Here is an 18,401-nt window from a genome sequence, read left to right as displayed (position 1 = left end):
TTCCTGTCTGCCTCCCCCGCCCTCCCCGCCCACTCTCTGTCAACCTCCCGCAGTCGGCCTGCAGACACCACCAGCCCCCCGGACTGCAGGCTGGTGAGGCCACCAACAGAGAAGGGGCCGTGGAGCCCTCGTGGTGCAGAGCTTGCAGTGGATCTCTGTGCCTGGGAGGCTGCAGTGCCGGTTTGGGATTCAGTAAGCTAGGCCCTGAATGTCAATGCCAAGGGGCTGAGGTCCCTGCAGTCCCCGTAACATGTTTTGAGCAAGGTGTACAGCCACCAGGTGCATTTTAGACTGATACTGAGATGAGATGCAGAACATCGAGGAGACAGAGTAGTGGATGGGACTGAAGTGAGGGGCGAGGGTGCAGGGGAGGATGAGACGGATGTTTGACTCCCATCTCAAGAGCATGGGAGTGCACATAGGCACCCCCCTCACTCCTGATCCCATGGCAGCCCAGGGTCCCCTATGCCTTCCCTCATGCCGCAACGCCGCCTTCACAGAAGCTGGAGTTTGCACGCCCACAGCCGTTTGCCATGACACAGTAAACCATTATGACTTCATGATAATCACAGCGCGTTTTAAAAAGCCACTTTAGGTTGAGTTGCTGTGTGCTCCGTGACTTCTGCCACACGTGAACACCACGCTGTGTGTGTGTTTTGCAAAGAGCAGCAAGTTTACAGCAAAATTGCCACCTGCTCTATGCAGTCTTTCAGGAGAGTTGGCGTCACCTGTGTCCATGCTGCGAAGACCGCCTCTTGGCCATGACCAGGGGCTGGGAAGGCACTATTTGCATAGCATTCTACATATTTAGTTATTTCCTTTTAATTCTTATAACATAGAGAGCATTATTTCCGCTGGATAAATGACCCAACGAAGACACATGTGAGGTTAATGTCCAGTGAGAACAGTCAGCTTAACCCCACTGGCCGGGGGACATTCAGTCACAGCTCTGCATGCGGCCTGTCCCGCCCCTGCCCTGAGCCTCTCCCCACACCCCTGTGCCCTCCCGCCTGGCTCTCCCTGCACCCCTTCTTCATCTACCAGCCTGCTTTCATCACGACCCACCTAACTCCGACAGAGACTGGTGGGGAGGACTTCCTTCCCCAACCCAGGGGGGTGACTCTGCCTCTCTGCTTTGTTGTCCTGGGCTCACCCACACAGAAGCTTCGTGTTGTAACCTTTGAGTACTTCCTTTCGACCACATTTTCTATATTCTTAGCACCTACTGTAATTCTAGGCACAGAGTAGATTTTTCAGCCAGTGAAACCCATTGCAAAGTTACGCACATAATGCAATAAATGAAATGACTGCAAGGAAAGGAAATAAATGAAATGGTTCACACAAGGATTAATCATCCCCAGTCTCTCCTTATGTGCTCTCCCGATCCTCATTCTCCATCCTGAACATGTGTCTCACTGGTTGGAAAATAGATGAAGTTACATGTTTTATGTTTAGCGTACAGGTCATTTTTCCCCCTTTTTTTCCTTCTCCACCCTGTCATAGCACCTTACGGAAAGAAATGGCAGTTGACCTCTTCCGTCACCAGGCACCGCTGTCTCAAATGGTCACAGCTGTAAAGCCCTACAATCCCTTCAATAAGAAGCAAATGGAAAGTGTTGACTACTGACAAAGCCCTGCCTTCTGAGTGAGACCTACAATCTTCAGCCTTGGGGAGCACCGTGCACAGTGCGATGGGGAAATAAAAGACCCAGGCATGTTCTGGGTGTGTCTGTAGAGGTCTGATGAAGTCTCCTGTTCTTTTCTGCCTGAGGAGTGTCCTGGCCCCAACCTCAGCCATTTGCCTGACCGCGCCTCGGAATGCCACCATTCCATGAGAGTAGCCAAGATTTTCTGGAAGCTATCGGGGGCAATGGTTCTATTTCTAGAAGATTCTCTTTAGAGTTGGAAAGCCAGGCCTACCTAGGGGCTTCATGTCTTAACCAAGATAATGCAGCAATGGTAACCATAGAGCATAGAACATAAATTTTGTGCCCACAGACTATCCAATCAAACCCCCGTATGTTCTGAACGGGAAAACTGAGTGGCTGAGTGAGAACGTGGGAATGTTCCTTCCACATAGGGCTTCATGCAGGGCAACAGCTATGATAAAGGACAAAGCAATTCCTTGCTTGACCATAGTATTTCCCTTTCAGAAAACAAAGCATCCCCCCCAGGCTCCCTAAGATCTAAGGGACCAGTGACCAGTCACACCCATGTTAGGGCCAGTGTCCCAACCTTGGCCAGACAGAGCTCCAGCTTCAGAATCGCTCAAGAGTGAATGTGGGCTGTGTAGGACCTGTTCCGCCTCCCAAATGTAGTTTTACTTGTAAACACGTGAAGTTTATTTATATCTGCTTTCGCAAATCCACAGATCCTGTCAAGAGTTTGTAAAGTGCTTTCACAAATCTTAGCTCACTTGAAGTTCGTTTTACCTTATGAACAGCCAGACTAAGGCTAGGAGATGGGGCACACAACTAATAATGAGGAGGGTTAGACCTAGAACCCGGCTTTCCGAATTTAGAGACTGTGCGTCCATTTCTATGCAGATCGGAACAAAACAAACAGAAACAGAAAAAAAGGGGGGGATTCTCCCTATGTTCATAGGCTTTTCAGAAGGATTTTTCAGAGCTTCTTACTGCTTTCTTCTTCCAAGAGACAGTGACCCTACTGAACTTCAAGCAAACATGTGTAAGCTCTGCTTATGCCTTTGAAAAAGGGCAACGTTGGTTGTTTTTGTCTGGGGGCAGGGTATATTGCCTCAGTCGGCCTCCAGAGACCCGGAGGTTGGCTCCCCAGACCCTCTGTATGAGCGGCCTTTCTTCCCGAACAAGCGGGAAGGCACATGTCCATTGGTCCCGGGACACTGACTTGCCTTCACAGAAAAGGAATTGCTTCACCTGAACCCAATGTCATGGCCTAATTATTCTCAGAACAAGCAATTCTGTTAAAAAAAAAAATTGGACCAAAACAGAAATCTTCATCTCTGGAAGATTCTCACCCAAACACAAATGGGAAGGATTAGCCCTGTCCAGGAAGTAGATTAATGCAGTCACCAGAGATTACATTTTGCAGTAAACAGCCCTGGCAGGCCACTTTGTCAGGAGGTGTTATCGCTCAAATTCTGAGGCACCTCTTTGTGCTTCTGGGCCTTTCTATGACAGAGCAGCAGTGGGACCCGACTGTGGCATTCTGCAGGCTAAGATGATCATTTCCATCCTCTGCGGCACAGGTAACTGGACACCTATCGGAGCACCTTCCAAGCTGCTTCTAGAACGATGTGGGCTTTGTGGGCAGCACCCTCAGGCCACAGCCAGCAGATGAGCTGTGGGAGCTCTTCCATTCACACAAACACTAGCTCCAACTGCTTTCCCTTAGTCCCGTGAAGAGGACTAAAATCCTGCTCACCACAGATCGAGAATCCCTGGCCAACAGAGAAATGCCAGCCCCTGGAAACTCCTGGCCTTTGCTTGTGAGAGTACGTTGTATTATTATTTGGGTTTCCCTGGTCAGAGTTCAATGGAAACTCATAAAAATCAAAGGAAATAGCCTCAGGGATATGCATCTGCTCTTCAAGATCTAAACTCTGGTCTTAGATTATTCTGATGTTCTAGGAGCCAACATGTCTACACCTGCTTAGATGAGCCCTTGCCTGTGGCTTCTCTGCCCACAGCACAGGATGCCCTACCTTCCTCTCTCGACTTTTATTTATCCCCAGGGATGGACCCAACACAGGGAACCTCGAAGTTTCCATAAAACTTAGGTGGCAGATAGTGTTCAAAATTTTTAGAGTTCACCCATAACAGAAAATGCATGCTAACAAGCATATTCTAGAAGAAAAGCATATGACAATACAATACTATAAATACATCACTTAAGCTCAATTATATGAAAAGTATGATACTCATGATAAAGAAGTGGAAATCTAGAAATAAGCGGATAAAGAAATTATGTTAAACCCTTGAGTACAAGATAAATTTCTTTCAATAGAAGATATTGAGACCAATATGTGGAAGCGAAACAGAAAAAGAGTTCCATCCAGGTCTCACCCATAAATCAAAAGTAAGTTGGTCCCGGAATAGAGCTTTAAGTGGGTAATTTACAGCCTTTGATTATCTGGAATTTCATGAGAATTGATTTATTAGGTGGAGGAAAATTTTTCCAGAGGCCACTGAAACCAGAAATTATGAAGAAAAAAAGAACTACTTTAACTTAAAAAACACCAGCAAAATCTTTTTAAGAAAAACCTGTTGGCAAAATATGTCAGACAAAAATTCATATCCTCACTTAAAAACAGTCCATTTTGGGGAATAAAAAAGAAACAGACGATACCAATAGAAACAAGGCAAACAAGGCAAAGGATATTAACAAATAGATTGAAAACATAAGAAATATAAATGTCGGGGTGCCTGGGGGGCTCAGTCAGTTAAGCATCAGACTCTCTATTTCAGCTCAGGTCATGATCTTGTGGTCCACGTCGGGCTCTGTGCTGACAGCTTGGAGCCGGGAGCCCACTTCGGATTCTGTGTCTCCCTCTCTCTCTCTGCCCCTCCCCGACTCGCACAATTTCTCCCTCTCAAAAATAAACATTAAAAAATAATTTTAAAAACATATTTTACAACAATATGTGCTTAATTATCTGATTTCCATTTTAAATGGCTATACAGAATAATGCGGGGAGGTGTAAAACACATTAGTAGTAATTCTGTATTTTTATACTGTTATAATGACATGTTTCTTTAAAACAGGAAAACTTGAAAAGTTATAAGACTCTATCCCTAAAGCTCTTCAAAACCTCTTCTAACAGAAAGTATCATAATTTTTCTTTTATGAATTTAATACCAGGAAAATATTTGTCCCTCCTAAAGAACTGGTGTCCGAGTAGGAGAATTATGTAAGCCACCAACCTCAACCTTTTCTACAATTTGGTGATGTGTCATATAGGTAGGTGTGAAATTACATAGTTACTCTAAATGGAAAATGCTAAAATGGAAAGTTCTTCCATTTTCCCATGTCTGCCAGGAAGCTCAAGGCAGAGTTCAATCAGTAGATTAACTCAGAGCTGCTGACAAACTTGAGTCAGGGTTCCACATTCAAAACTGAGAGCCAAAGGAGCCCCTTGAGTCAGTAATTCTGGGACGCGCTGCAGTCTAAGAACCACTGACTCTGTACATGCTTTTTCCCCTTTCCACAGAGTTTCAGATTTTTCTGCTCCAATTGTAAGATCCTCCTGACATCAGGAGATGCCTACCTCTTGGGGGAAATCAATAGGTCACAGATCACATTAGACATGTTTAATGTGTTTCTTGTTAGTGTTTCACGTACCAGATGGAATGCTGACCCATGGAAGGAAAACCCAAGCCTGGGCAGCATAGTGAAAACTACCCCATTGCCTTCTTGGTCCGTCACCCTCTGCCCTGAGGCTGCCGGGAGGAGGCTGTGACCAGGACAGGTGCCAATCACCTGGTCGAGGCATAACCTGACCACCCAGGATTATGTTGTAATGAACGAATTTTTTCTTTCTTTTATTTTCTTTTTTTAAGTTTATTTATTTATTTTGAGAGAGATGGAGACAGTGCGAGAGAGGGAGGGGCAGAGAAAGAGGGGGAGAGAGTCCCAAGCAGGCTCCACGCTCTCAGCACAGAGGAGCCCAATGTGGGGCTTGAACCCACAAATTTATGAGATCATGACCTGAGCCGAATTCAAGAGTCAGACGCTTAACCGACTGAGCCACACAGGAGCCCCAGGATCAAGTTTTTAAATTTCTGCTTCGAAGGTGGTGTTTTCTCATTTCTAGTCTCAACAAATAATCAGTCTGATTGGGCTCCAAGTCTTGGCTCCCGCACTCTCTAGGTGAACCCCTTCCCTGCTCTGAGACACAGCTTCAGAGAAGAAAACAATGGCAGGACAGAACTATGGAAATAACGCTGTGATTATATTATAAACACAGGTGTAACAGTAGCCGTGAGAATCTGGTTACCTGATAGAACAGGGGAAGCTGATCTGCACTTTCCCGGCATGCACTCAGTCCTCAAACAACAGCCCTGGGACACGGCAGTGTGTGACGCCTTCGGAGTCCTCGCCAATATTCTGGGGTCCATGTCAGCAATCCAACAGGAGTGGTGGATAAAGTCGTTAAACACTGATTGTGCCGAGGCCGCTGCAGAGAATAGCAACATGCCGTCACCTCTCAGACAAACACACAGATTAAATCCTTAGTGTAGTCAGTGGAGCGACTTTTCTTCAAAAAAATTATGCTGCATTAAAAACACACGCTACCTTTTTAAAAACTAAAACATTACCAAGAGAGGTGCAGTCTTTCATACACATATATTTTGAAGGGATAGTTAATCAGAACTGAATTCTATATCTTTACCATAAAAGACCTTGGTTTGTGGGTGCTTGGGTGGCTCAGTCAGTTAAGCGTCTGACTTTTTGATTTTGGCTCAAATGATATTATGGTTCGTGAGTTCGAACCCTGCTCAGGCTCTGAGCTGACAGCAAGGAGCCTGCTTGGGATTCTCTGTCTCCCTCTCTCTCTCTTTTTCGTGCACAAGAAGTTCTTGATAAACCTGCATAAAAAGGCAAGTGTTCTGATCCAGGGCCGCGTGGTTTTCAGTGTTCTTTTCCTGGTTTTGCGTCGTGGTAAATCCGTGTGCTCTCTATCCAGACACTCTACTGCGGTTTTCTTCAAGCACTGGTATGTTTTCATTCTGGCTGGTTTGGACGTGCTCACAAGTACTGCCTTCAGAGCACCTCCCATCTTTTAAAGCCAGCTCCTCACATTCGGCCGAAAACCTGCACTGAAAGGTCACGCCACCCGGTTCACGGGACCTGCGGGTCGTGGTGAACAGGAAGAGGCGGGTTTCCTGTGTGCCGCCCACCCAGAGCGGGTCTCCGGGGCAAACCCCACAGCTTCCACTTTGAAAACTGTAAATGAAAACAGCTGTGCCTCCTCCCGTTCACACGTGGGACATAAAAGCCATATAAAGTGTCAGTATCAATCTATTTTTCCAGTGTTGGCAGGCCATTTTCATGTGTCTTTTGTGGGCAGTGCTAGGAGACACAACATAGAAGCGGATCGGCAATGTGCTGGGGGTGCAGAAAGGGTAGGCGCGGGGTTCCCGGGGTCCTCAGCAGGGAGGACCTCTGCGGGGAGGATCAACACTGAGGGGGGGGGACGTCCAGTTCCAAGTGAGCCCTAGGCCCCAGGTGGGATTGAGAGTTTCCAGGCAGGTCAAATCAAGGCCAAGGGAAAAGCCAGTCAGATGGACTGGAAAGAGGAGGTCCTGGAACCGTGTGGTGTAATTTCTGCAGATGGGGGAGTCCACATCCAAACTGGCATGTTGGATAAATACCCCAGCATTTAATGGTTTAGGGCCACTCAAATATATATGACTGCCCAAGACGACAAAGGCAACGGAAATCTTCCCTGAGAGGGTTACTAAGTGACTGCACTTTGAGCTGGGTGTCTTGTGGGTCCTTCCTAAGATGGCTGTGAGGCCACTGTGAGCCATGGCAGATGCCACATTCAGACATTGGAGCAAGACCAAGAGGGCAAGATCACAGCCGCTTTAGATGCCACAGGAGGAGGATGCAGACTGGCTTCTAAGGGAACAATGGTCCTTCGTCCTCTCTGCTCACCATTATTCTGGGTGCTGTGGCCTCCACGTGGGGCTCAGCTCTTAGGGCTTCTGTCCATGTTACACTGGACTCTGCACACAACATGGACCTGGTGGGAGAAAATACTGGCACTCAGAGACTGGGGAGGAGGTTAATGGTTCCAAAAATCAATCGAGATTTCAAGGGTAGATTTGGACCTATGAGGTACTGACCACCATGATCGACACTGGTGCAAATGGAGGGGCTTTGGCCTCATAGCCAGTGACAAGCTCCGGGCTAGCATGCTTCATGGCAATCTAGCTGCCCGACACTCTGACATATGGCTTTCTGCTCTCACCTTTATTGTCATCTAGATACACACTAAATGTATAATCCTTTAAAAACTCAAGTAAATCATCTCACATATAATATGGAACTTAAAGGTATTTAGAGTGCTACAGCATATCAGAATCTGAATCCATGTCTGAAAATATTGGAATCTATCTATCTATCCATCGATCCATCCACCCACCCACCCATTCATCCATCTATCCATTTATCTGTCTGTCCATCCATCTGTCCATCTGTCCATAAGTGCATCTGTCTGCCTATCTATCTAGCCAGCCAGCTAGCTATCACTTACCCATCCATCCATCCATCCATCCCATTTGTGTCTATAATCATTCTACTTGAACTTTACAGGTCCCCTTGACTTTCTTTCCTTTAAGAAAAGACTGATCTCTCCTAATTTGCTCATCAAACTAGGGTCAGTATTATGTATTTTAGGTTATTGGTTTTCTGGGTTTTGCTCCTTAAAAGAATATGTCTCAACTGCCATCTAGTAAAGGTCACAGAAACATTAATATACTTCTAAGACAAGAGGACCAAAAGGCTCAGCTTTCAACACAAGTTAAAGTGTAGTGTTGCAAATTGCAGAAAACCAGTGGCCTGTATCTCTCCAAGAATTATTTCATAATGAATTTACCATTTGAGAAATAAAAGGAACTCTCTAGAGTCAACTTTATACACATAGCAGTGAAATACACACAAGGACTGTGGACTTCCAAGGAGCTTTCTGAAAAACAGGGGACAGGTGAGTGATGTCCACACACCCTCGGGGATGAGTGGTGGCCCCAAATGATCTGGACCTCACTCACAGCTCAGGGGACATAGCAAACTCATTTCCTGAAGGACCATGTGAGGAGGAAGAGCCTGCAGGATGCATGGTGGGATAGCAGGTGTGGGGTGTGCCCTACTCCCTGTGTTCCCAAGGGGAGCCTTGTGAAGACACTCCCCACATGTGATTCCTGTCAGTACACACAAATGGGGCTCCATGTCTCCCAGAGAGGTCTGGCCACTGCCTGTTTGGTTGGCTCTGATCTTTAGTGTGGTGAAATCAGGTCATGGCTCTACAGAACTGTGGAGGAGCCCTCCAGCCTCTCCAGCTGGAGCCTGGGGTTTATGAAGACCTGTGTGGGAGGCTCCGCCATGCCCAAGAATGCCAGGATGTCCCTGGAGAAGGCTCCAAGAGTTCAGGAGTAGACGTCATCATACCATGGAGGTGAGAGCTCTGGTATTTCTCCAGACCACAGGGATCCTTGCAAAGCCCTATGCCTCTTCTGCTTAACTGGTGACATTACCTAAGGTGGGGTGTGATGCTGTTCCTGTTGACTGTGGTTTGACCATAGTTCCTTTGAACTCTTTATGGTTTGTCCTTGAGGGTGCTTGGAGTCTTGGGCTCCTGAAAGAAGGTTTTACTCTTCAGAGAAAGCTTCAGCCTTCCTTTCTCACAGGCCCTCTAGAGAGGTGGCCTTTCCATCAGAAGCACCTCTTGGGAGGAAGTTGCCCACTTTAACTTCCTGCCTGAGGAGAAAGCGGTGGGTGTTGAAGTGGAGGGTTACAGGGAGAAGCAGGACAAAGACTTCATAGAGGTCAACAGGAAGAAGCCATTCGTGTGTGGACCCCAAATTTCCACCACTGCCCTTCCTGGGGTCTGGCCACTGAATGTGGGACAAGGGTATTTGATTACTGTTTGGTCAAACTTTCTCCTGATTTGGAATTTTTATTCTCCTAATTCTCTAACTTTCTAAAGTCACATGAATATCCCATGAAGACTATGATCTCTTCCCTTAGAAAGGGGTTGTGTGCTTTGGCCCTAACTTTGCAGCTGACTCATGAGCCTATATGTTAAGTCAGAGTCCCTTCAAGTGCAGGCTGAGGAGGTGCACAGGCTCCCACACTTACTTTGATTTATGGCAAGACATTTATGTCCTTGATGCTCACATTTCATGTTAGAAAAATGCTGGTTTGTTGAGGACTTTCAAAGAGAGAACATTCATAAGTACCAGGCACATCAGAAACATTCAATACCTATTATTAAAAATAGCTTTCCTCTGAAACAGATCATGGCTCCCCTTCTTCTGCTATATGTGCTGTCCATGTAAGAAGCACCTGTGCCCCATGTCCTATGGCCTCTGACCCTGTTCAACCTCAGTCAGTCTTGATGAGCCGGTGACACCGTGACTCACCCAGGTGACAAGGCCAGAAGCTCAGAATCTTCCTACATCCACTTTGGATTCTACTTTGTCTGTCTATCAATATAGCTGTCAAATAAATCCCCTTATTTCTGTGACTCCTAATATTGCCTTAGTTTGTTTTTTTAATGTAAAATATTATAGTAATTATCTTTTTGTAATGAAAAGATCCATTTACATATTTTCTTTCCTGTTCTTTGAAGTCTAGAACCACGTTTTATTTATCTTGATATCAACCAGTGTCCTGTAACTACCTAGGCACCTATTAGGTGTTATTTAAAAATATCTGTATAATAAATGAATGGAAGGATAGATGATGAATGGATTGATGGATAGATAGATAGATAGATAGATAGACACATGGATGGATAGATGGATGCATGCATGCATGCATGGATGTTTGGATAGATAGATAGATGGATGGATGTTTGGATGGAGAGACAGACACATGGATGGATGGATGGATGGATGGATGGATGGATGGGTGGATGGATGGATGGATGGATAGGTAGATGAATGTGGTTCACCAGGACTCTGAGCAGTCTCCACATGCACGTGCATTTTACTGGGACACAGAACATGTCAAATTCTTATACTTTAGTTGAAGACTCTTGAGTTCCAATAAGACTGTATACCACTAAGAGCTAAATTGTATAGTGTAGACTGTACACATTTTAGAGCCTCAGAGAAAATAAAGAAACTTATAGATCAGGGCAGCCAAGAGAGACTGTGTATGATAAAGATGTGGAATTAAAACCTGAATGAAAATAGAGATGGGTTGGGGTGCCTGGGTGGCTCAGTTGGTTAAGCATCCAACTCTTGATTTCAGCTCAAGTCATGATCTCATGGTTTGTGAGTTCGAGCCCTGCATCCAGCTCTATGCTAGCAGCACAGAGCTGCTTGGGTTTCTGTCTCCCTCTCTCTCTGCCCCTTCTCCATTTGCTCTGTTCCTCTCTCAAAATAAATAAATAAGAAAATAGAAAAGGACCTCAAAAGTCAATTTCTAAAGATTTTCTTTTTGTATCCAGTACAATCTCACTAATTTGGGCCCAATTCTCAGGATTCTTGAATCATTTTATTGCACTTCCTCTGAATTTGCCAAGTGAAGATACAAACAAGCGGACACTGAACCCACTAAGGAGAGACTTCAGTTTCAGTGAGGAGTTGGGCAGACAGAAGGGAATGGAAGCAAGGAAGCCAAAACCTTTTTAATGTCCCTGTGCTCCAGGTCAAAGTAATATTTCATTTGATCACTCCAACTACCCTAGAGGGTGTATATTCTTTCATACAGTTTGCAGATGAGGAACTGGAAATTAGACAGGTGCCCAGGGACATAGCCGAGGTGAGACTCTAGCCAAGGTGGGACTTCCTCAGAACCATTGGTCTCTGTGGTTGGCTGCCTCCAAGCAGGCTCAGATAATTGATATTCTGATTGCAAATTCTTACGAACTATATTTAATCAAGTACCACTCATTTTGAACATGACTGAAAGAGAAGAAACTATTTCTTTGAAGATACCCTACATTTCAGATTTCACCCAAGTCAGAGGGAATTGCCAAATTCCCTCAAAACAGCAACCTCTTACCCTGTGCTTGTTCCATCTCAGGAAAAATGGCTGTCCTCAGCCTGCTTCTCTGGGAGGGAGCTCCTCCAGCCTGCATTTGTGAACATTCACCATCTTTGTCTTTAATCAAGCTCCTGTGCATGTCTCAGAGTTTTGCACCGATCTGAGGGCCCAGTGCCAACCCGCCCAGTTGGTTACTCAGTTAACACATCTGTGGGGGGGCATTCCAGAGCAACTGGGTTCCCAGGGGGGTGTGATGTGTTCTGGTTACAGAGGTAAGTAGCATAAGGCGAGACAGGGTTCTAGACACAGCAAGGTGTAACTAAGGACCTAGAGAGGAGAGAGTAGACGGTGCTTCATGGGACCCATGACCTTGAGCTGAGCCCTGAAGAATGCCACTAAGCCCTCTATGAGGAGGGAGGGGAGAACCTTCCAGGCAACACAAGAGTCAGAGCAAGGGAGGAACATACCTGGCTGGACTGGAGACCCAAACTGATGACGCCCTCCATCGTGTGAGCTGGAGTTCTCCAGAACGGTAGTCTTGGGACCTCTTGCTGTGCTTGAAAACGATTAAGTTTCTCTCTTTATTCATATGGGTTATGCCAATGATATTTACTGCATTAGAAATTAAAAATGAGAGATTTAAAAATCTTACTAATTCATTTTATTTTATTTTTATTTATTTTTAATTTTTTTAAGAGTGCTTCATACCCAGCATGGAGCCCAACACAGGGCTTGAACTCACAACCCTGAGATCAAGATCTGAGCTGAGATCAAGAGTGGGACACTTAACCAACTGAGCCACCCAGGTGCCCCCTGATTCATTTTATTTTATTCTTTAAAGTTTTTATATTTATTTATTTTGAGAGAGAGAGGTGAGATCGGGGCAGAGAGAGAGGGAGACAGAATCCCAAGAAAGATCCTTGCTATCAGTACAGAGCCCAATGTGGAGCTCAATCCCACGAACCATGAGCTCATGACTTGTGCTAAAATCAAGAGTTAGGCACACTTACCTGACTGAGCCACCCAGGTGCCCCCTAATTCACTTTAAAACCATAAAAATAGGGGCACCTGAGTGGCTCAGTGGGCTAAGCAGCCGACTTAGGCTCAAGTCATGATCTCACGGTTTGTGAGTTCAAGCCCCATGTCGGGCTCTATGCTGATAGCTCACAGCCTCGAGCCTGCTTTGGATTCTGTGTCTCCTTCTCTCTCTGCCCCTCCCACACTCATACTCTGTCTCTCTCTGTCTCAATAAATAAACATTAAAAACAAAGATTAGTTGCAGTATACAAGTTGAACCACGTTCCACTAGAAACTCATTGGTCCATCTCCCACTTTGTCAACTCCTCTCCCTGAATTGTCCTCTTAGGATGGGCTATAAAGGAAGTTCTCTTCCCAGAGTTAGAGGCGGAAGGGAGGCAATGGCCATTCTGCAGCACAGCCTTGTGTATATTCAAATACTAGCCAATCAAATACTATGTCTGGATGCCCTCCTGCCCAGCTCTTCCTCAGTCTCTCTGACTCCTGGGCTATGTGTGTGTGGTTCCCTGAGCCAGGTGCTCTTCCTCTCACAGGACACCCACACACCAAGATCAGAGAGAGCAAGAAGGGACACGGGGGCTTCAGGGCGTCCTTGTAAGCATCTGGTTCCAGCCTTTGGAATCCAGCCTGCTCATCATCTTCCTTCCTGATGGCCTCCTAGGGACTCCAGCAGCAGCAGAAAATGGGGTAAGTAAATTCACTAAACAATGGTGTGTGTGTGTGTGTGTGTGTACATATACATTTACATGTACACATATACATATACACATATATCTATGGTTCTGCCTTTCTCGACGAATCCTTCAACCAGATACACACTCCAAATGGATCTTTTATCCATCCATGATTTTACCTCATGCATATCAAAAAGACTATCTGGTACTCCACGGTCACCCAAAAAACTCTTTGAAAACTGTTGGTGGAAGGTATCTGTAAGAAATCATAGGAGTCTGCCCAGCACAAGGTTTTCGAGGATCCTTGTGTGCGGGCATAAGGACGTTGGACATTTCCCTGTGTCACAGATTCAGTGTAGATCGTGAACGAACGTGTGTTAGAAGATTGCCTGGAACTGGGGTACAGGATGTTTTGAATAGGCAGCCTGTGACCCACAAAAACAGGGATCTAATCTGCTAGTCGGGACCCAGGGGCTTTCTGCTGACTTGAGCCAGAACAACTCCACTGGGCTCTTGTGCACGTCACTCGACTCTGCATATTCTGATCCGATACCCTCCCAACCCCCTCTCGTCCCAAATCAGCTCCTGTCCCTGACCTCTCAGGCGTAAGGTGTTTGTTTCATCCTGCACGGAGTCCCCTAGGCTGGCCACCTGGGTGAGGTCCTACGTTCCAATCCCCCCAGCACTCATGCCAGGGCTGCCCTGGGTTCTACTGAGTGCAACTCCTAATGTCTCAACGCCTCCTCTGTCCACTCCCACCTCTCATTTGCCTCCAGCTCAGACCGTCATCACTTCATGATGCTTTCGTAACGGTCTTCCAGTGGTTTCTCTCACCCACCTTCCCGCTCTCCTTCTGCCCGATGCAAATCCATCTTCCTCAATGTTGCTAGATGCCGACTCTAAAATACACATCTGCTCATGCAACTTTTTGCCTGAAATCCTTCCACCTTCAGGAGGGAGCCCCAGAAACCCCAGAAAAAGTCCTTTGCCCTCTGCTGAGTTCATGCACAGTGTGGTTCCTGTCCTTTCCAGGGTCGTCTTCTGCCCGCCACCAAGTCATCCCACACTTCTGCCCTGCAGGCAGCCAGGGCTCACTTCACACCTTTTTACAGGCCCTCTTGCCTTTCCTGCCCATGCCCTCACGGTAAGCCTAGAGACCCAATGGTAATATTCCAGGGCTTCCTAACCCTCTGGGGGATTAATTGTTCCATCCTTGTCATTTCTGTTGCGTTTTGTACCTATAGCTATCTACTGAATGAATTGTTTCGTAATTGTTTATCTGTATGCCTGTTTGCCCGTAAGTCTGGACACTACATCCTGTAAGTGTAGAAACATTGTCTGACACATACTGAGGACACAACTGATGTTGGAAATTGTCAACTGAACTTCATGTATGTGAAAGGTAGAAGGAGGGATCTGTTTACACCTCCACCACCTTATCTAACGTGATCCTTATGACATTGAAGATACTGGGAAACATTGCAAATGCATTGCCTTCAATCCGTCACTACTTTAGGAAACACTTATTAAAAACCCACAGTCGCCTGGAAAAGTGGCCTTATGTTCTGTATCCAGATGGAAATGAGCCCTGAGATACACCGTCGCTAAAAAGGATGCTGACCTGGGGCCATATGTGCAAGCATGTGAGACTTTTATGCAAACTGAATTGTCGAAGTTTGCACATCAAAGGTGCTCATGAAGGTGCAAGCATGTAAGGGATGGGCTGTCCCAGGCAGGGTGGTTGTAAAATCCCTCCGGCAGTGGCTGCTGCTTTAGCTTATTTTAATTTTAATTTTTTTACTTTTTAAAGTTTATTTATTTTTGAGAAAAAGTGCGCATGTGAGCAGGTGAAGGGCAGAGAGAGGAGAGAGAGAATCCCAAGCAGGCTTCCGAGCTGGCACTGCAGAGCAGGACAGGGGGCTCGAACTCACAAAGCGTGAGATCGGGACCTGAGCTGAAATCCAGAGTTGGATGCTTAACTGACCGAGCCGCCCACACACCCCTGCTTTAGCTTATTTTAGAGTAAAATAGAGGAGTTTCCCCTCTGAGTGTGGCAAGAGAGCCGGTCAGGAGAGGAGGCCAATCAAGATACCATGCATTTGGCTTCAGATGCCATGTGCTGACGGTGGAATTGGATTTGGTGACTTGATACAGCTGTCCACCTGCAAGAATTCCTACCACCACCAACGGTCACTTTCTCACAGCCAGGTCATGGGTGGTTTAGGCAGGAGAAGTTGTCATATCCGTCCATATCCTTCTCAATAAAGCGGTTTTTCTGCTATTTTAACTCAATAGAAGAGTCTTCATCTTGCAGTCATTAGCTGGAAACCTGCTCCCTTGATTATCTGTCACAAGCAAGAGCTCTTCTGAACATTCTAGATCATTCTGGAGTTCACTTTGAAGACACTTCGTGCTTCTCTGTTAGTAGCTTTACTACAGAACAATGGAGTACTTTGTATGCATAACCATCCTGTTAAAATGTTTAAAAATTTTTTTCTAATGTTTGTTTGTTTATTTTAGTTTACATATTTTATTTACTGTTCTAGGCACTTGGGCAGAGTCTTTTCACTTTAGAGACACATACCCTTCAGTTCCACTTTTTTCTTTTTTTAATTATACACACACACACACACACACACACACACAAACATATATAATTTACTGTCAAGTTAGCTGTAAAGAAATGTTTATTTATTTTTGAGAGACAGAGAGAAACAGTGCACGAGCAGGGAAGGGGCAGAGAGAGAGGGAGTCACAGAATTAGAAGCAGGCTCCAGGGTCTGAGCTACCTGTCAGCACAGAGCTTGACACAGGATTCGAACCCATGAGCTGTGAAATTATGACCTGAGCTGAAGTCAGACGGTTAACTGACTAAGCCATCCAGGCACCCCTTGTTAAAAGGCTTTTAAGCCAATTAAATAATTACAATTTAGGTAAATACCATAGAATTATTTAAGCAAAGCATTTGCTATAATAAGCACACTTTTTTTTAATGGCCTCAGAAATTCTTACATCTTGTCTGTTGGCTTATAAGAAATCGTAGGTGTCATACATACAACATAGAAAAGATGACCCGGGTCAGCAACGTCCACAGTCAGCCACCTTTGTGGTCTCAAGCAAGTCACCAGGCACCTCTGGGCCTCAGGTGCCCTCTGCAGATTGAGGGTGTGGATTTCAAGGATTTGCTATGTTCTTTCCCATCTCTATCTTGAGAACACCGTCTGTAACTAGAACCATCCTGACTGTATCTGCCACTCTGTACGGAAGCACCTGTAAGGATTATAGGGTCCACTGCAGGTGCCTGTTGGGCTCATAGATATATGTGGTCAATGACTACTTTGATGTCCATTCTTTTTCTGACTGTCCATCTACTTCTTGAAGCAGAATCAGGAAGGAGGAGTTCACATGTAGCACGCTGGCTACAAAGCTGGGTCACAGAGTTTGGCTAAACTTGGACATCAGTTTCATACATTCTCAGGCTGTAGGTCATGATCTTAAGGATACCCATGTCCAACCCAATGGCTCACTGGGTGGGGATTTGGGGAGCAGAGGTGGGGTGGCAGAGAGAAATGTGACCCCGGGGTGTGCAATCAGCTTCAGCCGTGTTTATCTGCCAGTGTTTCTCAAGAACCCAGACCTGGAGCCCAGCTCGGTCAGCTCTCTCATCCCTGGAACAACCCTTACCACCTTTCCTAGGATCCAAGGGCTCGATGCTCATCAGCTTCCTGGAGAGGTGCCCACGAGGGCACAGGGTTAATGGGCTTTTCCGCAGTCCTCATGCAACCACTTCGTCTATTCTGATGGGTTCCAACTTCTTCCCATCTGTCCACTCTCAGGCTCCTTCCTGTTTCCGGTCCTGCTGCTATGCTTTGGACTAGCAACTTACATTAATCCTCTCTGAGTCTGAAGGATCTTGGCTTGGGTTTACTGAGTCTGGTCACCCGTTTCAGACCTTCTGGAAAAGGATATGCCCCCTCAAACCCCAGCCCCACAAGGTTGATGGGAGTGTTCACCCAGTAGAAATACCTGTTAAGGAGCAAGACTCTGGTCCAAATGCAAGGCATGCGAGCAGAGTAGACTGCATTACAAACATATGGCATGCATTTCTCTTTAGCCCCATATAGATCTGCACTCAACTTATGAAGATTGCTTTAACTGGGTATTGGTGGATACAAATATGGCAGAGTGAGACTCTCTTTGTCCCTCAGACATTCTTCTCATCTTTAAACTGCCCTCTTTTTTAAGGGAAAGGTGTCAATGAAATCTTGTAAATGAAAAAAACAAATAAAAACTGCAACTTGTTAGCACAGAACTTCCACTGAGAGAAGTTGAACCCTGACTTTACATCATATTTGAAAAATTACCCCTGGTGGATGAACAGTCTAAATATAAAATCTAAACAGAAAACTTTTAAAACACCTCATGACATTGGATTTGGCAATGATTCCTTGGACTGAACACTAAAATACAGGCAAAAAACATTAGAAGTGGTTAAGTGGGACCATAACAACATAGAAAACTTCTGTGCATCAAAAGGCATGATGGACAGAGTGAAAAAGGCAAGCCGTAGAATGGGAAATGTTTGCAAATCACGTATCTGGTAAGGAGTTGTATCAGGATTTATACATAACTCTTTTTTTTATGGAAAATATTTTTTTTTTGTAATTTTATTATTTTTTTAGAATATAACAATATTTTTTAACGTATGCAATTATTTTCCATCATTTACAATACAGTAGTTACAATGACACTCCAAATGGATAAGCAAAGTAAAAAATCAGAACCTCAACTTCTATTTCATGTAATTAGACTTATACAGAAATTAGAAGGTTAAGTAACAACTAGTTAATCACCTAATTTCACAGCTATCTGAAGTGGCAATCATTATATAGCAGCTTATCTATGATACATTCAAGATAAATGATACAATTTATTACTTGCCCATAAGCTAAAACTCAGCCTGCTTAATACCTTTCCTTAAATTCCACC

General features: G+C 45.3%; 1 protein-coding gene across 1 annotated transcript in view; it reads left to right on the top strand.

Moving 5' to 3' along the window:
- Positions 1-1,740, top strand: part of SPATA48 (spermatogenesis associated 48) — a 45,440-nt gene extending 43,700 nt beyond the window's left edge. Inside the window, exon 9 of the mRNA XM_029930570.1 lies at positions 1,504-1,740. Coding sequence (XP_029786430.1) covers positions 1,504-1,627 — 124 coding nt within the window. The 3' untranslated portion in view covers positions 1,628-1,740. The remainder of the gene's footprint in view (positions 1-1,503) is intronic.
- Positions 1,741-18,401: the final 16,661 nt, after the last annotated feature.

This window comes from Suricata suricatta, chromosome 2 (genome assembly GCF_006229205.1).
Source record: "Suricata suricatta isolate VVHF042 chromosome 2, meerkat_22Aug2017_6uvM2_HiC, whole genome shotgun sequence".
Lineage (NCBI taxonomy): Eukaryota > Metazoa > Chordata > Mammalia > Carnivora > Herpestidae > Suricata > Suricata suricatta.
This window is presented reverse-complemented; position numbering and strand designations above follow the sequence as displayed.